Raw genomic sequence first — 23,251 nt, 5'->3', positions numbered from 1 at the left:
ATAGTTGTTGAGTATAAGCACTTGTATGTCACGGGGTAAGATGTGTAATTTAAAAGGGGGTTTCACTGTAATCTTACATTTGGAACTTAGGTCCTGCACTGAGAGAGAGAGAGAGAGAGAGAGAGAGAGAGAGAGAGAGAGAGAGAGAGAGAGAGAGAGAGAGAGAGAGAGACAGAGAGACAGAGAGACAGAGAGAGACAGAGACAGATAGTAAGAGAGACAGAGAGAAGTGAAGAGAGAGAGAGAGAGAGAGAGAGAGAGAGAGAGACAGATAGTAAGAGAGACAGAGAGAAGTGAAGAGAGAGAGAGAGAGAGACAGACAGACAGACAGAGAGAAGTGAAGAGAGAGAGAGAGAGAGAGAGAGAGAGAGAGAGAGAGAGAGAGAGAGAGAGAGAAGTGAAGAGAGACAGAGAAGTGAAGAGAGAGAGAGAGAGAGAGAGAGAGAGAGAGAGAGAGAGAGAGAGAGAGAGAGAGAGAGAGAGAAGACCATTTTGTACGATGAATGAAGAATTCAGACACCATAAAATGAAGATTTACATCCATATACACTTGACCAGTTGTTACCTATTCAATACAATGTATCATGCTTATGAAGCATATTCAAGCAAACCATGGCATGTATTTCTTAGTTCAGATACAATCTTAAGAAAACAATGTACAGAGGTACCTGAATTAAAACCAAAGCTAAAAGACATCACCTGGCCCACCTAATGCACTCTTCATTCTCGTAAAAACTACTCCTCAAAAAGATTAAAAATGTCCATACCTTCATAACCATTTCTTTTTTGAAAACAGCAGTCTGTAACTACAGTGAAAACTTTGCTTTAAGAACCTCTGTCATCTCTTCGTTGCTCATCATCTCTTCATAAAGCTGTGATTTTACCTCTTTTGTAAAACTCTTTTTTGCACAATTCCCAATTTTCACAGAGTTTTCAAGGTCTTAGAACAGAGTTATCACTATATCGACTCTTCTTTCATTCATTTCAAGTCTCTGTTTACAAAGTTCATCAAAAATGACGACGCCAGCGGAAAAACTTCTCTTCATTTGTGACATCGCATGACACATCCTCACACCATCCATCTCTCTCACGTACCACACGTACATTAACTCTCTGATCATAACCTCTCATTATCTCTTTCTTTTGCGCTCCCTCTCTCTCTCTCTCTTTCCCTCCCTTCCTTTCTCTCACGCACACACAGACTCAATTCAATCCTTCTGATCATAAGGTCACTCATGAAAACATTCAGTTTCATCTCTCTCTCTCTCTCTCTCTCTCTCTCTCTCTCTCTCTCTCTCTCTCTCTCTCTCTCTCTCTCTCTCTCTCTTTCTTTCTCACACACACACACACACACACACACAGTTTCTCCCAACAAAAGAATTATAAAAGAAAAAAATTATTAAAAAAGAAAATAATCACTCCCCTTCATATTTCCATGGAAAACATATTTGTGAAACACTCAAATAATAACAGCGTGTAGTGTTACTGTTTCACACCAACAACCTCCTGTTCTTTTTAACTTCCACACAGAATGTTGTCTCATCAAATTCAGATTCCCACTGTCTGCCTGTATTGTCGATGACAGTCTCTGTGCCTGTACAAACCTTCCATTGCAAGTGGAAGAAATTTCAGAGGAAGACTAAGAGGAATGCAGCATCAAGGCCCTGAACTCTGCATGCCTGACTGCTGCATGCTCTGCCCTTGGTTCTGGGAGTTGTTGGAACCATCCTGGCCGTTGGGCCCTTCAGACGGGGGCCTGAAAATAGTGACTTTACGGTACAGATATCAGTTCCCCTGAAGGATAAGGTGAGGTAATATCGTATAGTCCTGTGGGGTTACTCTCATGGAATTTCAGTTTTTTTCTGGGAAAAGTGAGCTGCCATACTGTACGTCGCTACCCATTTATTTATTGTTTGTCCTTCATGCGTGTATTCATGTTTCCAAGCCCTGAGACTTGCTCTGTGAATTTGGGTTCCTTGTGAGCATGCGTGTACACTGGGTTTTTCAGACACCGATGAGAGTCTGCACAAAGTTGACTCTGGGAAATAAATGCCTCGCAGAACGTGGGGATCAAACCCCCGTCGATAGCGACAACAGGTTTTGAAGCCAGCACCTCTATCGACTGAGCTATTTCCCCGGGAAAAGTATCACCGCATATACGACCTTACGATTAATGTTCGGTTTCTGTGGCTCCACATCATTAAAATGAACATGAGTTACATGTTGTTTTTCCCCCAAAGGTTACATAAACACTGTCCACATCATTAAAACCAGCATATTGTTGCTGATGCTGACCTAAATGCAACACATGGAAGAAGAGCGTCTGTAAAATTGATGTCTGGCCGTGGAACGAAATTCAGATGTGGATGGAACAGTGGATACTGGGACGGGGCGTTGTGAGAGCACACAGGGACAAGAAGCAGGCCAGAAGACAGAACAAAATAAAAAATAAATTTGTTTGAAATAAGACAAGGTAGAACCCAAGAGTTTCTTACCTGGACGGACTTAGCTTGGGTTTGGGCATCTTTGCCAGTATTCCAGCGATCTCTTTCTTTTCGTCATAGTTTTTCCACACGTCGTACAGGCCTATGAGTGTCCTGGCTATATCCAGAATCTGCAAGTTTATCAAACACATTTAACAAAGAACAGATTTTATTTTGATTTAAAACAAGATATCTCTCTTCCCAGTTAAGCCATTAAAGATCTGTTGAGACTTTATTTCATTTCATTTAATCTATTCTCCCAATGCTGAGAAAATTAATTCGGGTCGCTTCCTCCCGGTGGAAAGCTAGCAGCAACAAGAGTCGTGCTACCTAGCTGCGTGTGTGTTTTGGTGTAACCAGCCACCTGCACTTCTGGCAGAATGACCAAGGTCTTTAACGTGCCACTGTGGTAACACGAGGTGGGACATAGATACTATCTCTTAGTCTGCACATAATGTTGACCCGTGTCCGTCTCTGCCTGGATTCGAACCCGTGACCTTAGGATCACAAGTCCAGTGCTCTACCAACTGAGCTACCCTGGCCCCTGACTTGAACATGGGCTAGGGGCACCTTTCCGCTAGAACATACAGGAGCATAGTATACCAAAAATCAACAGCCATGGCTGCTTTCTGTCCAAAGTGGGAATTTGTCCTAATACAATTTCATGAAGTACGTTATACCTTCAGCCTTCAAACTTTAAATTGCCAATCAAAACCTTTGAATGATCATGTAAACTTGGTTTCCAAAATGATGAGTCGTTCTAAAACACTCACAGACCTAACATAGATTAATGGAAAGCAAGGAGAAGTGCGAGACGCAAAAAATAACAACAGAGGCGTCACACCCCAATATGATTTATTTACATTTCAAATAGGGAATTCAACCAAGAGTGAGAAAAAACACAAAGTGAACAAGATGAATCATAACTAAATAAGTTAATGAGAGAATAAAATCACAATGGGAAGAAACCACTTACACACACAAACACACACTCTTTATATTTAGTCAAGTTTTGACTAAATATTTTAACATCGAGGGGGAATCGAAACGAGGGTCGTGGTGTATGTGCGTGCGTGTGTGTGTGTGTGCGTGCGTGTGTGTGTGTGTGTGTGTAGAGCGATTCAGACTAAACTACTGGACCGATCTTTATGAAATTTGACATGAGAGTTCCTGGGTATGAAATCCCCATACGTTTTTTTCATTTTTTTGATAAATGTCTTTGATGACGTCATATCCGGCTTTTCGTGAAAGTTGAGGCGGCACTGTCACGCCCTCATTTTTTAACCAAATTGGTTGAAATTTTGGTCAAGTAATCTTCGACGAAGCCCGGGGTTCGGTATTGCATTTCAGCGTGGTGGCTTAAAAATTAATTAATGACTTTGGTCATTAAAAATCTGAAAATTGTAAAAAAAAATAAAAATTTATAAAACGATCCAAATTTACGTTTATCTTATTCTCCATCATTTGCTGATTCCAAAAACATATAAATATGTTATATTCGGATTAAAAACAAGCTCTGAAAATTAAATATATAAAAATTATTATCAACATTTTTTTTTCGAAATCAATTTAAAAACACTTTCATCTTATTCCTTGTCGGTTCCTGATTCCAAAAATATATAGATATGATATGTTTGGAATAAAAACACGCTCAGAAAGTTAAAACGAAGAGAGGTACAGAAAAGCGTGCTATCCTTCTCAGCGCAACGAATACCCCGCTCTTCTTGTCAATTCCACGGGCACTGCCTTTGCCACGGGCGGTGGAGTGACGATGCTACGAGTATACGGTCTTGCTGCGTTCAGTTTCATTCTGTGAGTTCGACAGCTACTTGACTAAATATTGTATTTTCGCCTTACGCGACTTGTTTTCTGTTTATCTAAAGCATTCACATTGAGAACAGAGTGTATGCAGTAGAAGTAAGATAGTACACTTTGAAGCGATGTAAACTCTGCTCTGGTCATGATATATGCAGCGGTCACATATTCATACAGTCTGTATAAAAATGTACCTTTTAAGTTGCTTGTGAATATTTTTGTCATCTTTTTCTATTCCTCTTTTTGTTCTTATTGACACTTTGTGTGTGTGACATGAGCAGAAGGCCAGCTAGCTCAGGCCTGGGAACCCCTGTTTTGCACATGGAGTATTCTCCAACAAACTTGGTGTATTCATTTTCAGAAAAATTAGCGTACTCCGCACAGCATTTCTTTCTTTATTTGGTGTTTAACGTCGTTTTCAACCACGAAGGGTTATATCGCGACGGGGGAAGGGGGGAGAGGGGATAGAGCCACTTGTCAATTGTTTCTTGTTCACAAAAGCACTAATCAAAAATTTGCTCCAGGGGCTTGCAAGGTAGTTAATATTACCTTACTGGAAGAATGCAAGTTTCCAGTACAAAGGACTTAACATTTCTTACATACTGCTTGACTAAAAATCTTTACAAAAATGGACTATATTCTATACAAGAAACACTTAACAAGGGTAAAAGGAGAAACAGAATCCGTTAGTCGCCTCTTACGACATGCTGGGGAGCATCGGGTAAATTCTTTCTCGTCCCAACCAATATGGGACTCCCCCTAACCCGCGGGGGGTCCGCACAGCATTTGAACATCTATGATTCAAACACGGCTTCACACGCGTCCGTCGCACCATTAATTAAGTTTACTAAAATATTTAAAACAAATGCTTTATCAATGTTTACTCACAAAAACAATAATCATGTGTCAAAATAATGGATCGGCTTCGGGATATATGCTTCTGAAGAAAAGTAGTGTAGGAATTTTTCTCGTATTATTTTTCAACTGAGCGTACTGATCGTATTCTAGACAATCATGCGTACAAAAATACATTTGTTCGTTCTTCCTCCCTCCCTTTCTACGAACTTACAATGTCAGTGTCAACAGACAGCTCGGCACACCACTGTTTGATGTCTTTCTGCTTGATCACACACGCCATGTGCAAACACGCTGCAACAGCAAAGGTCACAAAAATAATACAACTGCTAACAAACGATAAGTGTCCAAAGTTATTCTGTGTATGTAGAGGGTGTGGGTCTAGGAGTATGGATTGAAGTGTGTGTGTGTGCGTGTGTGTGTGCGTGCGTGCATTTGCGTGCGAGCATTTGCGTGCATGCATGTGTGTGTCTGTCTGTGTGGCATATTACCCAGTGCAATGAGGTAGGGCGGATACAGTAATGGAACATCTGTTCTGAGACTGTCATTTATGATTCTCCTGCAACAAAACAACACAAAAACAGTTTACACTATTTACAATACAAGAATCAAGTTTTCGTGTGGATGTCTAATAGTAATACTAATTATTGAAATAACTGATAACTTTGCTCAGCTCATTTGTGAACAGACAGACAAACCATGTAGAAGACACAGAAGAGAAATTATACCTGCGTGTAGCCTTTTCGTTTAAGCTGGTCACAAACAGGCGGTGCCTTACGTGTTTGTCGGGTAAATTTGAGGGGCAACCTCATTTGAGTGCTGGTCACATGACCACTGTATCAGAAATCTTCGATCCGATAAGTGTGCCTGATAGCAACGTAAAGAACCTTTAACGGTATGTAAATTTTGAATGAAATAACATGGGAATGGCTGTTTTGAGGGTACGGAAAGTGTTGCAATAATACTTTTGCTGAGTTAAGTTTCCCAGCAGAATGAGTGATCTGTTAACACTGCTCAAAGATAAGTGTGTTTGCCATTATGTGTTTCATCATCTTCGTTCACATGTGAGTACAGTATTTTGTCGTCTTTTTATGACTGCTCTAAGAGTAAAAACTTAATTATGATGATGTTGAAAACGACGTTAAACACCAAATAAAGAAAGAAAGAAAGAAAGAAATTATGATGATCAGACAAAACCAGAATAACACACAGCAAGATTGCACACAGGAGAGAAATAGTCTGAGCCTTCATGTGGCTGCTCATCAAAACTAGCTTTCCTGGCAAAAAGAAAAGAGAGACTTTTCAAGACAGCTCAAACAAAAAAGCTAATTGCTTTGGGAGACAAGGGGAAAATGTTTCTGCTGATTTAGCAGTTTCTTCTCTGCTGGGGGGAGTGTTTCTGTGTTTCTTGCAGAACATTTCAATGCCACTAACAATGAAGAGTTGAGACAAAGAAAACAAATAAGCATATCAGTTTTAATCACGCATACAGAAGGAGCCCTCCTTCCTTTCAACACGTTCACACACACACAGTGACACACACACACACACACACACACACAGTGACACACACACACACAGTGACACACACACACAGTAACACACACACACAGTGACACACACACACACAGTGACACACACACACAATTTCAGCCTTCAAACCCCTGTTCTTTCAAATTTTCTGTTCATAACGTCTGTCAATTTACTTTGACTTTAACTTCAAGTCTCCCTCTCTTTCAAGATCAAACAAAGGGAATTAAGTACTGTAAATATAGATGACAATCTCTCCTTCAAGACTCGATTTCATCAGATTTTGCTCAATTCTAAAACTGGGTAAGGGCAGTGGGGAAGGGTGAAACTGTTCAGTCAACAAAAGCTAAACTCCTTTTTCTTTCTTCAAGAAAGATGAATGGACAGGGTGAACTAGATTTTGATAAACATTCTGTTTCCTTAGCTTACCAAGCAAGAGGAAGAAGTTCGTTCTCGGAGCTGAGGTCAGCACAATACTTTGTCAGCGGCCGATATGGATGGAACAGGATTAAACAGCAGTCCTGAAAAAAACAATACAATGGCCGATATGGATGAAACAGGATCAAACAGCAGTCCTGAAAAAACAATACAATGGCCGTTATGCACACAAACTTAGAAACAGCATTTGTGAAAGCTGCATTTTTTTTCAATTGCCATGCTCTAAACAGCAGTAAATACGTCCTATGTAGCATGTCCCCTTTTTTGTTAGAAATATACATGAATGCCAATCCGAGCACGGCTGCTTGTTCATGCACTCATGATGGGTTGACTGTATTGGATCTTTATTCAGACTGAGTGTGCTAAAATATCACCTGTTTTATGTCTAAATCTAATACAACACTGAAGAACATCTATACCTATCAGCTGTAAGCTTGGAGTCTTTATCTTGCGCATGTGTGGGCACAGGGGTGTTCGAACACTGAAGAAATTCTGCACAATTTTCATTCTGGGATGTAAATCAGCACTCACCATCATTTCCAAAAGAAAGAACTCGCACTCCAAAACATTCTGTATTCTGTAGGGGTATTCTTGTGGAAAGGCATATCCAAACTTGTTTTTCACTGAAACAAAGTCATCCAAATCATTGCCCAGCAAAGTTATTTTGTACAGACCCTTGGGACCAGCCAAAAGTGTCCCTACATTGCAGGTGTCCTTTCATGACAGGTATATTTTGGTAGAGATAATATAACATTCTTTCTTTCTTTATTTGATGTGTAACGTCGTTTTCAACCGTTCAAGGTTATATCGCGACGGGGAAAGGGGATAGAGCCACTTGTTAATTGTTTCTTGTTCACAAAAGCACTAATAAAAAAATTGCTCCAGGGGCTTGCAACGTAGTACAATATATGACCTTACTGGAAGAATGCAAGTTTCCAGTACAAAGGACTTAACATTTCTTACATACTGCTTGACTAAAATCTTTACAAACATTGACTATATTCTATACAAGAAACACTTAACAAGGGTAAAAGGAGAAACAGAATCCGTTAGTCGCCTCTTACCACATGCTGGGGAGTATCGGGTAAATTCGCCCCCCTAACCCGCGGGGGGTAATATAACATTAAAAAGGGACAAGAGAAGGTGTCCTTTTAAGGGAGGTGTCCTCTCATGGGAGGGTCCACACATCACAGGTACTGCTGTATGTAGCATCAGAGCAATCATTTGAGCAGTAAGACCATCAAGCAATTCTTACATTAAAGGCACGTCACTCCTTCCGACGAACACAGGGCGGGTAAACCATCTCAGATCTCCTCAGCCTTAAGACCATTCCTCCTGGGACAGGCTGATCTTTCTTAACCCAGTGTGAGATTTTCAGTGGGGCGACCACCCCAAACCCAGCGCGTCCCCGGGTGGCGGATAGGGGAACGGTCTTCAGATATGGAGATCAGCCGCTTGCGGCCGCGGACCAAACTGGCGGTGTTTCCTACCAGGGCGGAGTGGGGTAGCAGGCGGCACTGCTACCCCCTTTGAAATGCTCCATCGTCCATTGACGGGACTCATCTTATGCGATTAACGGCGCATTAAAACCCTAGCTCCGGGTGGGATCCCGGCAAATCCTCCCCCCTGTGCTCTCAGGGTAGGACGTACGGGCCATGAGCTCATGTAACCCCGACAGAAAACCCCGAATGCTGAAGACGGAGGACCCCGGCCGCACGGCGCATTCTAACAAACCACGGGTACACGCGCTTACGCAAATGAACCTCTGCGAACGCCAAGAAGAAGAAGAGACCACTCGATCACATACCAATAAAAGTCAACACCCTGTGGAACTCACAGAATGAAACTGAACGTAGTCCGGCACTAGTGCAAAAGGCAGTGAAAGTGACGAGCCTGTTTGGCGCGGCAGCGGTTGCGCTGTGCTTCATAGCACGCTTTACTGTACCTCTCTTCGTTTTAACTTTCTGTGCGTGTTTTTAATCCAAACATATCATATCTATGTTTTTGGAATCAGGAACCGACAAGGAATAAGATGAAATAGTTTTTGATTTCGGAAATTTAATTTTAAACATAAATTTTATATTTTTAATTTTCAGAGCTTGTTTTTAATCCAAATATAACATATTTATATGTTTTTGGAATCAGAAAATGATGAAGAATAAGATGAACGTAAATTTGGATCGTTTTATAATTATTTTGTTTTTTTACAAATTTCAGATTTTTAATGACCAAAGTCATAAATTAATTTTTAAGCCACCAAACTGAAATGCAATACCGAAGTCCGGCCTTCGTCGAAGATTGCTTGGCCAAAATTTCAATCAATTTGATTGAAAAATGAGGGTGTGACAGTGCCGCCTCAACTTTTACAAAAAGCCGGATATGACGTCATCAAAGAAATTTATCGAAAAAAAGAAAAAAACGTCCGGGGATATCATTCCCAGAAACTCTCACGTCAAATTTCATAAAGATCGGTCCAGTAGTTTAGTCTGAATCGCTCTACACACACACACAGACAGACAGACACACACACACACACATACACCACGACCCTCGTTTCGATTCCCCCTCGATGTTAAAATATTTAGTCAAAACTTGACTAAATATAAAAACAAAGAGACTGCCAACGTTCCAAAATTCAGAATCAAAAAACAAGACAGGTAAGTTGTTGGAACGTTTGTTATTGACAAAATATACTTTACAATCACAAAGATATCGACACAACGGTCTTTTGATTTAAGTGAACAGACAAACAAATAGTCACAAAAAACTTATCTTGATGGAACCAGTTTTTGCCCACTCGTCAGGAAGCCGAGCACAATTTTTTTTTTATAAATTAAGGTTCTTAAAAAACCACTGGTTAAAATAATTCATAAAAAAATCCCTGCTCTTCACAGAGAGCACACAGGCGGTTGTTTTTCAGTATGTGTCAAAGTGGAGGGATGGTCCCATCCAATGTAAAAACTAAAAGCATGGGTGAAACTGATCAGAATTGAAAATAAGGAAAATGAGGCCGGGGACAAAGCCCCCCCAGAAGAAAACGAAAAATCAGGCTTTTAAGGGTAAAAGTAGGCCTCTCCTGGTATCTCAAACACACAAATTTGCACATTAAACAATGGTAACAAATGCCAAGCTATAGTCCGATAGATCGCGCGCTCAGTGAAACAAAGACTCAGCGATGTCCGGTCACTGTGTTAGGGGAAATACGGATCGGATCGCTGACGGGAAAAAAAAGAAGAAAAAAAAGATGTTCAAAATAAGGAATTCCTTATTTATTTTGACCAATTTCATTTGGCGGATTTCCGCCCTGAGGCGGAAAAGTTTCACCCATGTAAAAACCTGGCCAGATCTGAGATGGTGACCCGAACTGTGTTCCCGGGAAGGAGTGTGCCTTTAAATAAAAAAAGCATGAAATGAGTATGTTTGCAGTTTGAATGGTACTGTACTTCATGAAAAGTTGCTTCAAAGCATAAGGCCTAAAAAAATAATAGGTGTGGTTACGGTAACCCGACCTACCCTATTTTTAGGGGCCGATCCTATAACTTTTTATTACATTTGTCAACAAAAAAACAAAAACAAAAAACGAGTGCAAAAAACGCAATGAAAGCGAAAGCGCACGAGTCGCACACTTATTTCCCTGTCAAGTAGGTTTAATCTGTACACATTAGAAAAAAAAAGTAAAAAAAACAAACAACGTGATTGCCTACCTACCTACCCTATTTTGTTTGGCTATGTTACCGTAACCACACCTATTTTTTTTTTTGGCATAAAAGTAAACACACCCATTCTACAGCAAACTTCAGAGCTAGTACACTAATTCAGCACACCTTCACTGGTAATACAACCGTCACCATTGGGGTTCCTTCCAGGGTTCATTTCAAATTCAAAACAGATTCGTTCTGCACTAAATTAACCTAACAATGAACTTGTAACAATGTGGATGCGCTTGCGCCTGATCTGTTCACCCTGTGTGTATGCATATCGAGTTAACACAACAGCTATGCATAGACACGTGTGAGTTGTCCGTGTGTGTGTGTCTGTGTGGAACAGTCATCTGTGTGTTCATGCTTGCATGAGTGTATTATGTTCAGAACTGTTAAGAAATACATGAGCACACACTAAATTGGTAACTGACTCACCGACATTCTGACACGTTGAAATCAGCCTTGTATTTGATATAACCCCAAACTCCTGCAAGCAAGAGAACCTCATCAACATTCCGTGTTCACAGAATATTTTATCACACAATACTTTATGCAGCACAAAAAACACTCAGCTAGTGTTGAGCAATTGGTGGCATGGCACCCATAAAATGCTACAGTACAGTGTACTAGCAAGAATAATGCTACAGCACAGTGTACTAACAAGTGTAAATGCTACATTAGAGTGTACTAACAAGTATAAATGCTACAGTACAGTGTTACGTATTAACAAGTGTAAATGCTACAGTACAGTGTACTAACAAGTGTAAATGCTACAGTAAAGTGTACTAACAAGTGTAAATGCAACAGCACAGTGCACTAACAGTAACAAGTATAAATGCTACAGTACAGAGTACGAGCAAGTGTAAATGCTACAATACAGTGTACTAACACATATACCCATCTCTCACAAAATGCCGCACAAAATCACAATCTGCTCACCTCAACTTTTGATGCCAAAAATATACAGGTAGGGGCCATCAACCAAGGATCTATGCACTTCAGGGAATTTCTGAAATCATACAACATTCACACAAACCAATGAACGATAATTCAGAACAAAATAGAACATTATCTTTTTAAATCTGCAGTGCCATGAAGTGTCATTTTTTGTCATCTTCTCACAGGATAACATGTAAACCACTTATTCGTTCTTCCAAATAAAATGTTCTTTCTATATTTTTTCTTCATTTTCACAAAATGATTGCCTTTTCGGTTTTGTCTCTACTTGAAAGAAATTAAATCAAGACTTTCAACTTACAACGAGTAAAATGAAAAGGCCGGAGAAGAAATCAGTAAAGGAATCAGTAAAGGCAATACGCGAAACACAAAACAATGTTTCAAACAAAAACATCTCAATACACCAGGGAGGTCACAAGCGAAACACACAGATAAAGCGTGCTGCGTGTTTTCACAGAAATATGGGTCCAGCTATAATGTGCTTTGGCTTTTATGGAGGACATTGGTCATACAAGGCAGATTGTCTTTTTCGATTTTTTTTCTCAATTTTTTTCTCTCAAATTATTTTTGGGTAGAGGAATTTTTTTCTCTCTAAAATATGTAGCTTTTCTCGGAAAAACAAAAATCAATTTTGCAAATTTATGTGACAGGAAGACTACTGCATCACCCTTATCACAGCAGACTCTACAGAGTTGTCTGGGGGCTATTTATAGCTCCCCGACGAACACCTGTGAAGTGTAGAGTTTTGTTTGTTATATTGTGTTATATGAAGTCTTATATCGCGCGCGTATCTCCAGACTCGGACTCAAGGCGCAGGGATCTATTTATGTCGTGTGAGATGGAATTTTTTTTACACAATACATCACGCATTCACATCGACCAGCAGATCGCAGCCATTTCGGCGCATATCCTACTTTTCACGGCCTATTATTCCAAGTCACACGGGTATTTTGGTGGACATTTTTTATCTATGCCTATACAATTTTGCCAGGAAAGACCCTTTTGTCAATCGTGGGATCTTTAACGTGCACACCCCAATGTAGTGTACACGAAGGGACCTCGGTTTTTCGTCTCATCCGAAAGACTAGCACTTGAACCCACCACCTAGGTTAGGTTTGTGATAGGGTCTGATTGCTGCGGTCTCCTTGTATGATCTTGGTTTCCTTTGAGTAACCATAACAGTTTTTATGGGGCTAAGAAATTATCTCTAAAAATTCTCAATCCTGTTTGATTGGATTTCACCTCTGAAGGTGATAGTTGTGTTTCGGCACTCAGTTACATAAGAAAAGTTACTCTTCTACGACATCCAAGGGACACACTTCCAATGATTTCCAGCCAATTAAAAGCAAAATGTGCCTGTGTAAATAAAAAACAAACTCCAATCTTAAAATTAAAGAACAACCGACCATATTAGTTATCGTTAGATTTGACTGCGATATCCAGATTTATCAGTGCCAATGTCGAGAAAGCTGAAATCATATCAGATCGAGGCGTGAGGGATGGGACAGAGATTCATGCTGGAGCAAAACGTTTAAATCGGCTGCTCATTTCCAGCCTTTACGTGAGTGATGAGCGCTGATACCCTGCAAGAGAACTCGCTTCTTGCTCCAAAGTTCAGTTTTGTTTGCAGCTGTTCCAATCGCATCCCTCGGCAAGATTAAAACATACCATTCTACTACTTGTCTGTTAAAGGTGGGTGGAAAAAGTGTGTATTTATTCATTACACAGTTTAAACTTGCTGATGCAATTACTTTCCTTTTTACAAATTTGCGCTTTAAAATAATGGGAGACTTATGTTTCCTTCAAGTGAGATTTTTTTCTTCAAAATTACAATTGGAAAACTACTTCCTGCACGATATCAAATTCACTAGGAACTTCCTCTGCGATATCAATTGATACAGTTCCTAGTTGACCAATGACAACAGGTGTTTTTGTCATGTGATCAGTAAAAATGCGATAAACCCTATTATTGGGGGGCCTCATTGTCATCGGAAACAACCTTTTTTTCTCGCCTTGTCAAATCGCGGACAGGGTGACTACTTTGAGTGGCTTTAAACTCATAAAGAAATAGTGGTTTGGAAAATAACTACTGCCATCAGGGCACATGTCTGCACTCACCTCGCATAAAAGCGCTTGAAATACACTGTGGCTGTTGCTATCACCTGCTGGCGCACTTTTAACTGCTCACCCAGGCCCTGGATAACTGAAAGTGAAACAGGAAAATTAATCACTAGAAAAATTAAAATAATAGTTTGATTTTTGTTGTAAAAGGCAGGAGAAATAAAAATCTGACATTGATAAGCTTACAAATACACTTGCCCTGTCTTAACTAGCACAAATTCACTACAATGAAAATCAACAACAATGAAAACTACATAAGTCAAATAAATTCATCAATCAAATAATAAATGTAGTGTTTGAGTTAAAAAATATGATATTTTTTCTTTCAAAAGTGCAGGCACAAAATGGAAGATTTTGCGTTCAGTAGGAAATTCCGTAACTGACAAGTGCTAACAGTAACATTGAATCATGGTTTCCTCTGCTACCAAAGCACAAGTTCATGTTATGCCCCTTTTAAGCTATGAATTTGAAAATATGCGTGTTTTTGTTATAACATGTTAGTTTCACATTTCAAAATTGAACACATTATTTGTGTTTGCCATTAATTGTGCACAGACAGAACTGCTTTTAGTTTTAATAACTCACAGTTTGCAAAGAAGATCATGACTTTCTGGTATTCATCCTCTGTTAGCACTTTCAAATCTTGTTGGCGTTCCCGTTGTAAGTCTTGCTTGTCTAGCATCCATTGCTGACTGAAACAGTAATCATAACACGTCAATGGCAGATTTTAAGTCATAAAGCACATGTGTGCAGGGTTTCATAAATGTACAAGTGCGCCCTAGTGCGCCATTGGCGCATTAAATCTGATAATGTCCCATCACAATTCCCTTCAGTGCGTCAAAGCGAGCATTGTGATCACGTACTACTGCGCTGTTGACCTGGTAGATTGGAAAAATATCCACCCTTAACCCACCAGGCGGCCGCGACCAGGATTTGAACTCACGACCTTCCGATTAGGAGGCCGGTGTCTTATCCACTAGGTCACTCCGCCCGTCACATCTTCATTGAAAGAGCTTTGCTAACTGAACTGATACAGACATAGTCCTGAATTAACCCAGCAAAATTGAAAACAGACGTCACTCACTGAAAGAAGAGTGACCACATTTTACGAGGGCTGGTAAGTAGAGAAAATTGAACAGGCCCCACTGTTAATTAAGTTTACCAATACATTTAAAACAAATGATTCTTTCAATGTTTAATGAATGACAAAAGCTGTAATCGTTGATTAAATGCTGAGTTATACTTATAGTATACAGTTATTTTTAATCATTAAAATAAACAGTGCCCCATACAGGAAATGACAGGAATGACAGAGATGCGCAAGTAAAGAAAAATAGTCTAGGAATTTTTTTCCTCATATTTTTTTTACTGATTAAATAAGGCAAAATCGTATGGGTTCCCAGGTCTTCTTCTTCCATATTGTGACCACGGTCATTTAGGCTGACCATTATGTCACATTGTGGAGGGTTGCAGATTCCAAAGAGTGAGAGAAAGAAAAAAAAAAAGCCTAGCTAGAATCTACTGGGGGCTGGGGAGTTCCTGCACAATGCAGGAACTCGACTCCTGCGCAATGCAGGAGTCTGGGGCCTGGGGGTGTGAGAGGAGGAGGGATGAAGGGGTCTCGTTCCAGTCCCTGATTGTTCTTGGGAGGAAGCTGTTCTTTCTGTAGTTTGTTCTCGCTGGGATCCGCTTGAATTGCTGTCTCTCTGTGGGGACTCCTCTTCTAGCCCTTGGGGCGAGTAGGTGTAGCTCCTCGCACCTCACATGTGCGGATCCCGATGTGATCTTCTTCAGCATGGAGAGCCTGGCCTCTTTCCTGCGTTCTTCTAGCGAGGGCCACTCTAGTTCGTTGAGCATGTCGTCCACGCTGGCCGTCTGTTTGTGTCTGTTGAGAACAAAACGGGCTGCCCTGCGCTGCACTTTTTCAATCTGACTGACCTCTTTGATCTTGTGCGGGTCCCAGACTGTGCAAGCGTACTCGACTATTGGTCGTACAAGTGATTTGTAGGCTAGTTCTTTTGTCTTTGGAGATCCGATTTTCAGATTTCTCCTCAGCATGACTAGTGCACTGTTGGCTTTGGCACACACGTTGTTGATGTGTTTGTCCCAACCTGCATCTTTCAGGTCTGAACTAATCAAGCACAAGGAACAGTACCAAGTTAACGCAACTTCCTACTTTAGATCGAAATCGGTGCATAAGAAGGGTGGGCGCTTACAAGGTAGTTTACAGACCGTTTACACTTTACAGTATACTGCCAATACTCATTATTAGATTATACTGGTCTGCTTCGAACCACACTTCGAATTGCCAACATGTACACTGGGCCCCCGATCATGATCTTCTGCGCAATTAATAACAGCAGTAAGCACAAGACTGCTACATTACGATGCATACTTACTAGTGCGAGCTCTGCCAAAAATTCCCTGCCATAATGATAATAAAGCGCCGCCTTTTCTTCTTGCATTCATCAGCTTCCAATTCTACCGGAACACACAAGTTTCTGTTGTGCTTGACATGCGCAGTGAATCGAGCTCGGAAGCTCGTGCATGTGGTTTAGTGAGTGCGACAGCTGGCGTTTCTCACTATCGATAAGCTTCCTTTTGAAACTGACTTCGAGGTGATTATCCTGTTATCTTGGATTGACGCCCGACCAAAGCCAGGGGCGGACGAGGGGGGGGTTTCTGGGGTTTCCGGAAACCCCCCCCCCCCCAGCCAAAAAATAAAAATATTTTTGTGTGTTTTTTTGGGTTGAGTTTCAATTTTGTGGGTATTAATCAGTGACAAAATCTGCTGCCTGGAACTGGTAATGATCATCCTCAGAATGCACCAGCTTGCACCATTTTGCATCCTTTTTTTCAAAATTTTCCGGGGGGGCATGCCCCCGGACCCCCCTAGCAAGCTAGGCGCTTCGCGCCGTCGGCTCGGCGCTTCGCGCCTTCACACCCATATCTTCACAATATACTTTTGGAAACCCCCCCCATAAAATGAACTGATCCGCCCCTGAAAGCCGTATTGAACCCAACGGAGCGAAGCGTTATGTGTGTCTATTTCAATCAATCAATCAATATGAGGCTTATATCGCGCGTATTCCGTGGGTACACTAGTTCTAAGCGCAGGGATTTTTTTTTCAATTTTTATTCAAGGCGCAGGGATTTATTTATGCCGTGTGAGATGGAATTTTTTTTACACAATACATCACGCATTCACATCGGCCAGCAGATCGCAGCCATTTCGGCGCATATCCTACTTTTCACGGCCTATTATTCCAAGTCACACGGGTATTTTGGTGGACATTTTTATCTATGCTTATACAATTTTGCCAGGAAAGACCCTTTTGTCAATCGTGGGATCTTTAACGTGCACACCCCAATGTAGGGGTTAGGACCGTAATATGTCACAGTGCGTGTGTGTGCCGGTGTCACGATTTCATCTTTCGCCTGTGTACATATTTCCCCCTCAAGATATACTCAAGACTGAAACTGATGTTGTTTCCTGGTAAACTGATTAAGAAGTGAAATTATTTATGGACAAAAAGCATGTCAGTTTCTTGCATGTGAAGAAAATTGGTGGTAAAATTTAATAGATTTCACCCCCAAAATCGAATCCTTCGAAAACGTGTACTAAGTGGTTGGTTACGTCCCTTGAGGAAGAAGGAAAACATTTTAGGATGAATCAAATTTCTAAGTTAAATAAAACAAATTGGTTGGACAAATTTGGCCCCATGAATGTAAGGTACACAAGGTCGCTCATCAGTACTATCGAAGGGTGTTTTTTTGTTCAGTGTAAAGTTTATACTTGATCAACGAGGCCGAGAAGCGAAATATCAACACGGCGAAAGATGAAAACGTCGCGTGTGTGTTCAGTTCAAGTCAGTCAGTCTCTCTCCACTCTAACTCTTCTCCCCCCCCCCCTAGTCTCTCACTCTCTCTCTCTCTCTCTCTCTCTCTCTCTCTCACTCTCTCTCTCTCTCTCTCTCTCTCAGTCTCTCTCTCTCCCTTCCACACCAGTCTCCCTCTCTCTCCGTCAGTCTCTCTCTCGGCTCAGTCTCTCCCTCTCTTCCCCGCCCCAGTCTCTCTCTCAGTCTCACCAGTGAGTCCCCCCCCCTAAGTCTCTCTCTCTCAGTCAGTCTCTATCTCCCCCCGCCAGTCTCTCTCTCTCTCCCCGCCAGTCAGTCTCTCTCTCCCCGCCAGTCAGTCTCTCTCTCAATCTCTCTTCAGTCTCTCTTCAGTTCTCAGGCTCTCGGCTCCCCCAGTCTTTCTCAGTCTCTCTCCCCCCACTGAGTCTCTCTCTCTCTCCAGTCTCCCCCAGTCTCTCTCTCTCTCTCTCTCTCTCTCTCTCTCTCTCTTTCTCTCAGTCTCTCTCCCCCCCCCCCCCCCCCCCGCCAGTCTCTCTCTCTCTCTCCCCCTCTGTCTCTCTCTTTCTCTCAAGAATTCTAAAACACCTTCAACCGGAAAAGCATTTTTAGTTTGTTTGTTTGTTTGTTTGCTTAACGCCCAGCCGACCACGAAGGGCCATATCAGGGCGGTGCTGCTTTGACACTGATATAACGTGCGCCACACACAAGACAGAAGTCGCAGCACAGGCTTCATGTCTCACCCAGTCACATTATTCTGACACCGGACCAACCAGTCAGCATTTTTAGTTCATCAAAACCATTTATGTATAAAGCAAGAAAAGACGTCTTTGTTTGTTTCCTCACTGTCGTTTCTCATCAACGTTAACTCGCTTTCGACATAAAGCGTGTTTGTTATGCTGTTGTGTTTATGTCTGTGGAGGTATTGGTACATAAAAATCAGTACTGTGACGAATCTACGTTGTGTCAGTGTGTGTTCATTCAGTGCAGTGACCGCACTCACTGGAATGTATTCTGTAGGTCACACCAGAGGAAGGTGTACGCCCGTTATAATGCATATCGCCTCCTCCGCTGGGTCAGTCTTGCAGCAATTTCTTCCACAGACGTATGTTGCTGCATTAAATGCATGTTTGGGGGCTAAAAGACAAGTACATCGATTAACAGTCAGATAAAACATAATGTATAGATACTCATCAATGCAGCTACGTTACAAAGTATGTGTATTTATGCCTTTACAGGAAATTAGAGTATGTTTTGTGGTCGTAAGTTAGGCAGTATGGCTTAAAAATCGGTATTTTGCCTTTCCCTGCAATTATATATACACCACTCTAGCCTTAAATAGTTACATTCATAATATTGTTCCATATCTCCCCTATGACTAAATGTTTTAACATAGAGGGGGAATTGAGACGAGGGTCGTGGTGTATGTGTGTGTGTGTGTGTCTGTCTGTGTGTCTGTCTGTCTGTCTGTGCGTGTGTGTGTGTAGAGCAATTCAGACCAAACTACTGGACCGATCTTTATGAAATTTGACATGAGAGTTCCTGGGAATGATATCCCCGGACGTTTTTTTCTTTTTTTCGATAAATACCTTTGATGACGTCATATCCGGCTTTTTGTAAAACTTGAGGCGGCACTGTCACACCCTCATTTTTCAATCAAATTGATTAAAATTTTGGCCAAGCAATCTTCGACAAAGGCCGGACTTCGGTATTGCGTTTCAGCTTGGTGGCTTAAAAATTAATTAATGACTTTGGTCATTAAAAATCTGAAAATTGTAAAAATAAATATTCTTTTTTAAAACGATCCAAATTTACGTTCATCTTATTCTTCATCATTGTCTGATTCCAAAAACATATAAATATGTTATATTTGGATTAAAAACAAGCTCTGAAAATTAAAAATATAAAAATTATTATTAAAATAAAATTTCCGAAATCGATTTAAAAACAATTTCATCTTATTCCTTGTGGGTTTCTGATTCCAAAAACATATAGATGTGATATGTTTGGATAAAAAAAACGCTCAGAAAGTTAACAAGTCGCGTAAGGCGAAAATACAATATTTAGTCAAGTAGCTGTCGAACTCACAGAATGAAACTGAACGCAATGCCATTTTTCAGCAAGACCGTATACTCGTAGCATCGTCAGTCCACCGCTCATGGCAAAGGCAGTGAAATTGACAAGAAGAGCGGGGTAGTAGTTGCGCTAAGAAGGATAGCACGCTTTTCTGTACCTCTCTTTGTTTGAACTTTCTGAGCGTGTTTTTAATCCAAACATATCATATCTATATGTTTTTGGAATCAGGAACCGACAAGGAATAAGATGAAAGTGTTTTTAAATTGATTTGGACAATTTAATTTTGATAATAATTTTTATATATTTAATTTTCAGAGCTTGTTTTTAATCCGAATATAACATATTTATATGTTTTTGGAATCAGCAAATGATGGAAAATAAGATAAACGTAAATTTGGATCGTTTTATACTTTTTTTTTTTTTTTTTTTTTACAATTTTCCGATTTTTAATGACCAAAGTCATTAATTAATTTTTAAGCCACCAAGCTGAAATGCAATACCGAAGTCCGGGCTTCGTCGAAGATTACTTGACCAAAATTTCAACCAATTTGGTTGAAAAATGAGGGCGTGACAGTGCCGCCTCAACTTTCACGAAAAGCCGGATATGACGTCATCAAAGACATTTATCAAAAAAATGAAAAAAACGTTCGGGGATTTCATACCCAGGAACTCTCATGTCAAATTTCATAAAGATCGGTCCAGTAGTTTAGTCTGAATCGCTCTACACACACACACACACACACACACACAGACACACAGACACACGCACATACACCACGACCCTCGTTTCGATTCCCCCTCGATGTTAAAATATTTAGTCAAAACTTGACTAAATATAAAAAGAATAGAGATAAAGAAAAGCGTGCTATCCTTCTCAGCGCAACTAGGCTACTACCCCGCTCTTCTTGTCAATTTCACTGCCTTTGCATCGAGCGGTGGACTGACGATGCTACGAGTATACGCTCTTGCTGTAAAAATGCAGTGAGTTTAGTTTCATTCTGTTAGTTCGACAGCTTGACTAAATGTTGTAATTTCGCCTTACGCGACTTGTTTTCACTTTTGGCAGCGTTCACTCTAAATTTGCCGCCTAAAACGGACTAGTTTCTGTTCACAGCCAAAGCTTTTATCACACAAAACGTGCTATATATGACAGCTAAGACCGTATTTGTTACATTTTAGCAGTGTTGACCCCGAGTTTGTACTGGAAACAAAAAACAATAGTAAAATCTGAAAGTATGTATGAGTCCCCTAATATGGACAACCTTCAACAAATCGAAGAAAATAAAAGCTAAAGGCTATTTTCATTAATTCATTAAGAAGCTTGCTGAAAATAACCTATAACTTGCCCTCGACATTTCAAAAATATATAACAAAATAGTCTTCTTTTCGTGGAAGTTGATAATTTCACTTATTTTCACTCTGTTTTTGATAAGCTTATTTACTTTCCAGGTGTGCTTCAAATAATGCTCTCATCAACCCAAAACAGATAAATCTAAAGCATATTTTAATTAGTCTGACTTGCACACTAAGTTGTATCATGTTATTTTGAAGTATAGGGGGCTTTTTACAGTGATTCGTGAAGGCCTCTCCACTGGTCCATATTAGGCGCCTAGGCTCCTAATATGGATCATTTGTGATTTTTTCTGTATTTAATATTTGCTGAATGTCTATCAAAGCTATTTTACTATAATTAGGCCTAACGGTTAACCTAAGAGAGAAGGACTACCAAAGACAAAATGAAACTTCTTCGCAAGAAAACAAGCTAGTTATCAGCATGAAACAAAAAGCGGTCCATATTAGGAGCCCTTCCCCTATTACTCAAACCGATGCTTACTTTTTTCTCAGCATGACGCACTTTGTGAATGAATATATATCAAGTTCAGGTGTTGGTACTGTACTTGTGGCTTAGAGACATTTGAAAACGTTATGGGCCATGCAGAAAATGAACATCCAGATGACAAGTTAAAGTTTAGGTGTCTTGAACTGCATATTCTACCACTGGCCGAAGAGGTTACGTTTCGAAAGAATTTGATTACTTTCTAAAAGAAGTAGACGAAAAAGGGTGTGAAATTATTGTTTGTGACGATCAGAATGTACGAGTTGTCCAGTCTACTGTTCCAGGCAGATCTCCGTCCTGTTCATACGACGTCAAGAAAGAAGAAGACGACAATTTATCGAAAGACGTCCACAGTCTCTCGCGCCTGCGGTTGCCAAGTGTTTAATCCCAGTGGACAATATTTCTTTTCAACTGTCCATGGACGTTGTAGCATTCCTTGGGACAGAGACGACTGTACAAATGCGATATAGTGAACAAGTGAAGATGTTCTGGGCTACGGGTTACCGACGGTTTCATGGATGATTTTTGCGATTAATGGGTGGACCCAAAAGTATCGGACATTTTGTCGGAGGGCTTGCAGAAAAAAAAGCAAATGCGACCCAAGAGACGCAAACATAAACTTTTCCGTTCCAGCACTAACGTCCAAAAAAATATCCAAAGTAACCGCAGACACGTCCATCTGGATGAGAAAACACTTAATTACACATTAACATGCTTCCATTTGAAACTTCGAGGTCTTCATCGGGGATTGACGCCCGACAAAAGGTAGGAATTGAAGCCCGACGGAGGGCTTCAATTAGACTTTGGGAGGGCGTCAATCCCCGATGAAGACCGAGAAGTTTCAAATGGAAGCATGTTAATGTTATTGTAATTCAATCTGACGACGATCTCTTTCCTGCTTTCATGCGGTTGTAAACAGACAGAATTGGTTCTGTTATGTTCACACACTACTTTCAGTCCACCTACCTGCAAGGGTCAAGTCCCAAGAAATATGTCTCTGTATTCCTATCGTATCACTCTGCTCCTGTTTTGTTTTCTTTCGCACACATTTTCACTTCTTTTTTGACGGGTTTTTGGACAGCAAACTCTAAAACAAATTCTTTTCATCACAAAAGCGATCTTTGGAATTGACTGACGTAGTCCGGAAGATTTCATGCATCAACTTACGCATACCTTATGGTCACGGTATTTCGTTGGCCTTCATATTTCCTACTTGTAAAATGACCCTCATAGCTAACGGAGACTACTTAAGGTTGTATCAATGCGCCTCGCCAGCAGGTTGTTAATGGATTTTTTAGCGAGTGGTTATCGACAATTAATGACCGGTAATTTTTAGTGAGTTGGGGCATTCTGACCAATCACAGGATCTGTTTCATTAAAACACAAACTTGATTGAATTACAATATGCATTAGCATAGCTTCATCAAGGTGCTCTTAGTCATCAATTACCATCTACGCTTACTTGCTAGTATGTTGTAAGTGCAAATGTTCAAGAACGAACAAACCACGGCCATAGTGCTCAACTGCTATTCATCTTTAGAAGGGAACAGAACCGTACACCTCCAGATCGGAAAGGGAACAGGA

General features: G+C 40.6%; 1 protein-coding gene across 1 annotated transcript; it reads right to left on the bottom strand.

Moving 5' to 3' along the window:
* Positions 1-1,340: 1,340 nt before the first annotated feature.
* LOC138945471 (cyclin-C-like) lies at positions 1,341-16,396 on the bottom strand. Its single transcript, XM_070316901.1, has 11 exons — positions 16,300-16,396; positions 14,486-14,592; positions 13,898-13,982; positions 11,762-11,831; positions 11,258-11,309; positions 7,653-7,744; positions 7,113-7,204; positions 5,645-5,712; positions 5,368-5,447; positions 2,496-2,614; positions 1,341-1,756 (listed from the first exon to the last, which is right to left on the bottom strand). Exons 1-11 carry the CDS (start codon positions 16,329-16,331, stop codon positions 1,657-1,659), a joined length of 897 nt encoding a protein of 298 aa, XP_070173002.1. The 5' UTR covers positions 16,332-16,396; the 3' UTR covers positions 1,341-1,656.
* Positions 16,397-23,251: the final 6,855 nt, after the last annotated feature.

The sequence above is a fragment of the Littorina saxatilis genome, linkage group LG13 (genome assembly GCF_037325665.1).
Source record: "Littorina saxatilis isolate snail1 linkage group LG13, US_GU_Lsax_2.0, whole genome shotgun sequence".
Lineage (NCBI taxonomy): Eukaryota > Metazoa > Mollusca > Gastropoda > Littorinimorpha > Littorinidae > Littorina > Littorina saxatilis.
This window is presented reverse-complemented; position numbering and strand designations above follow the sequence as displayed.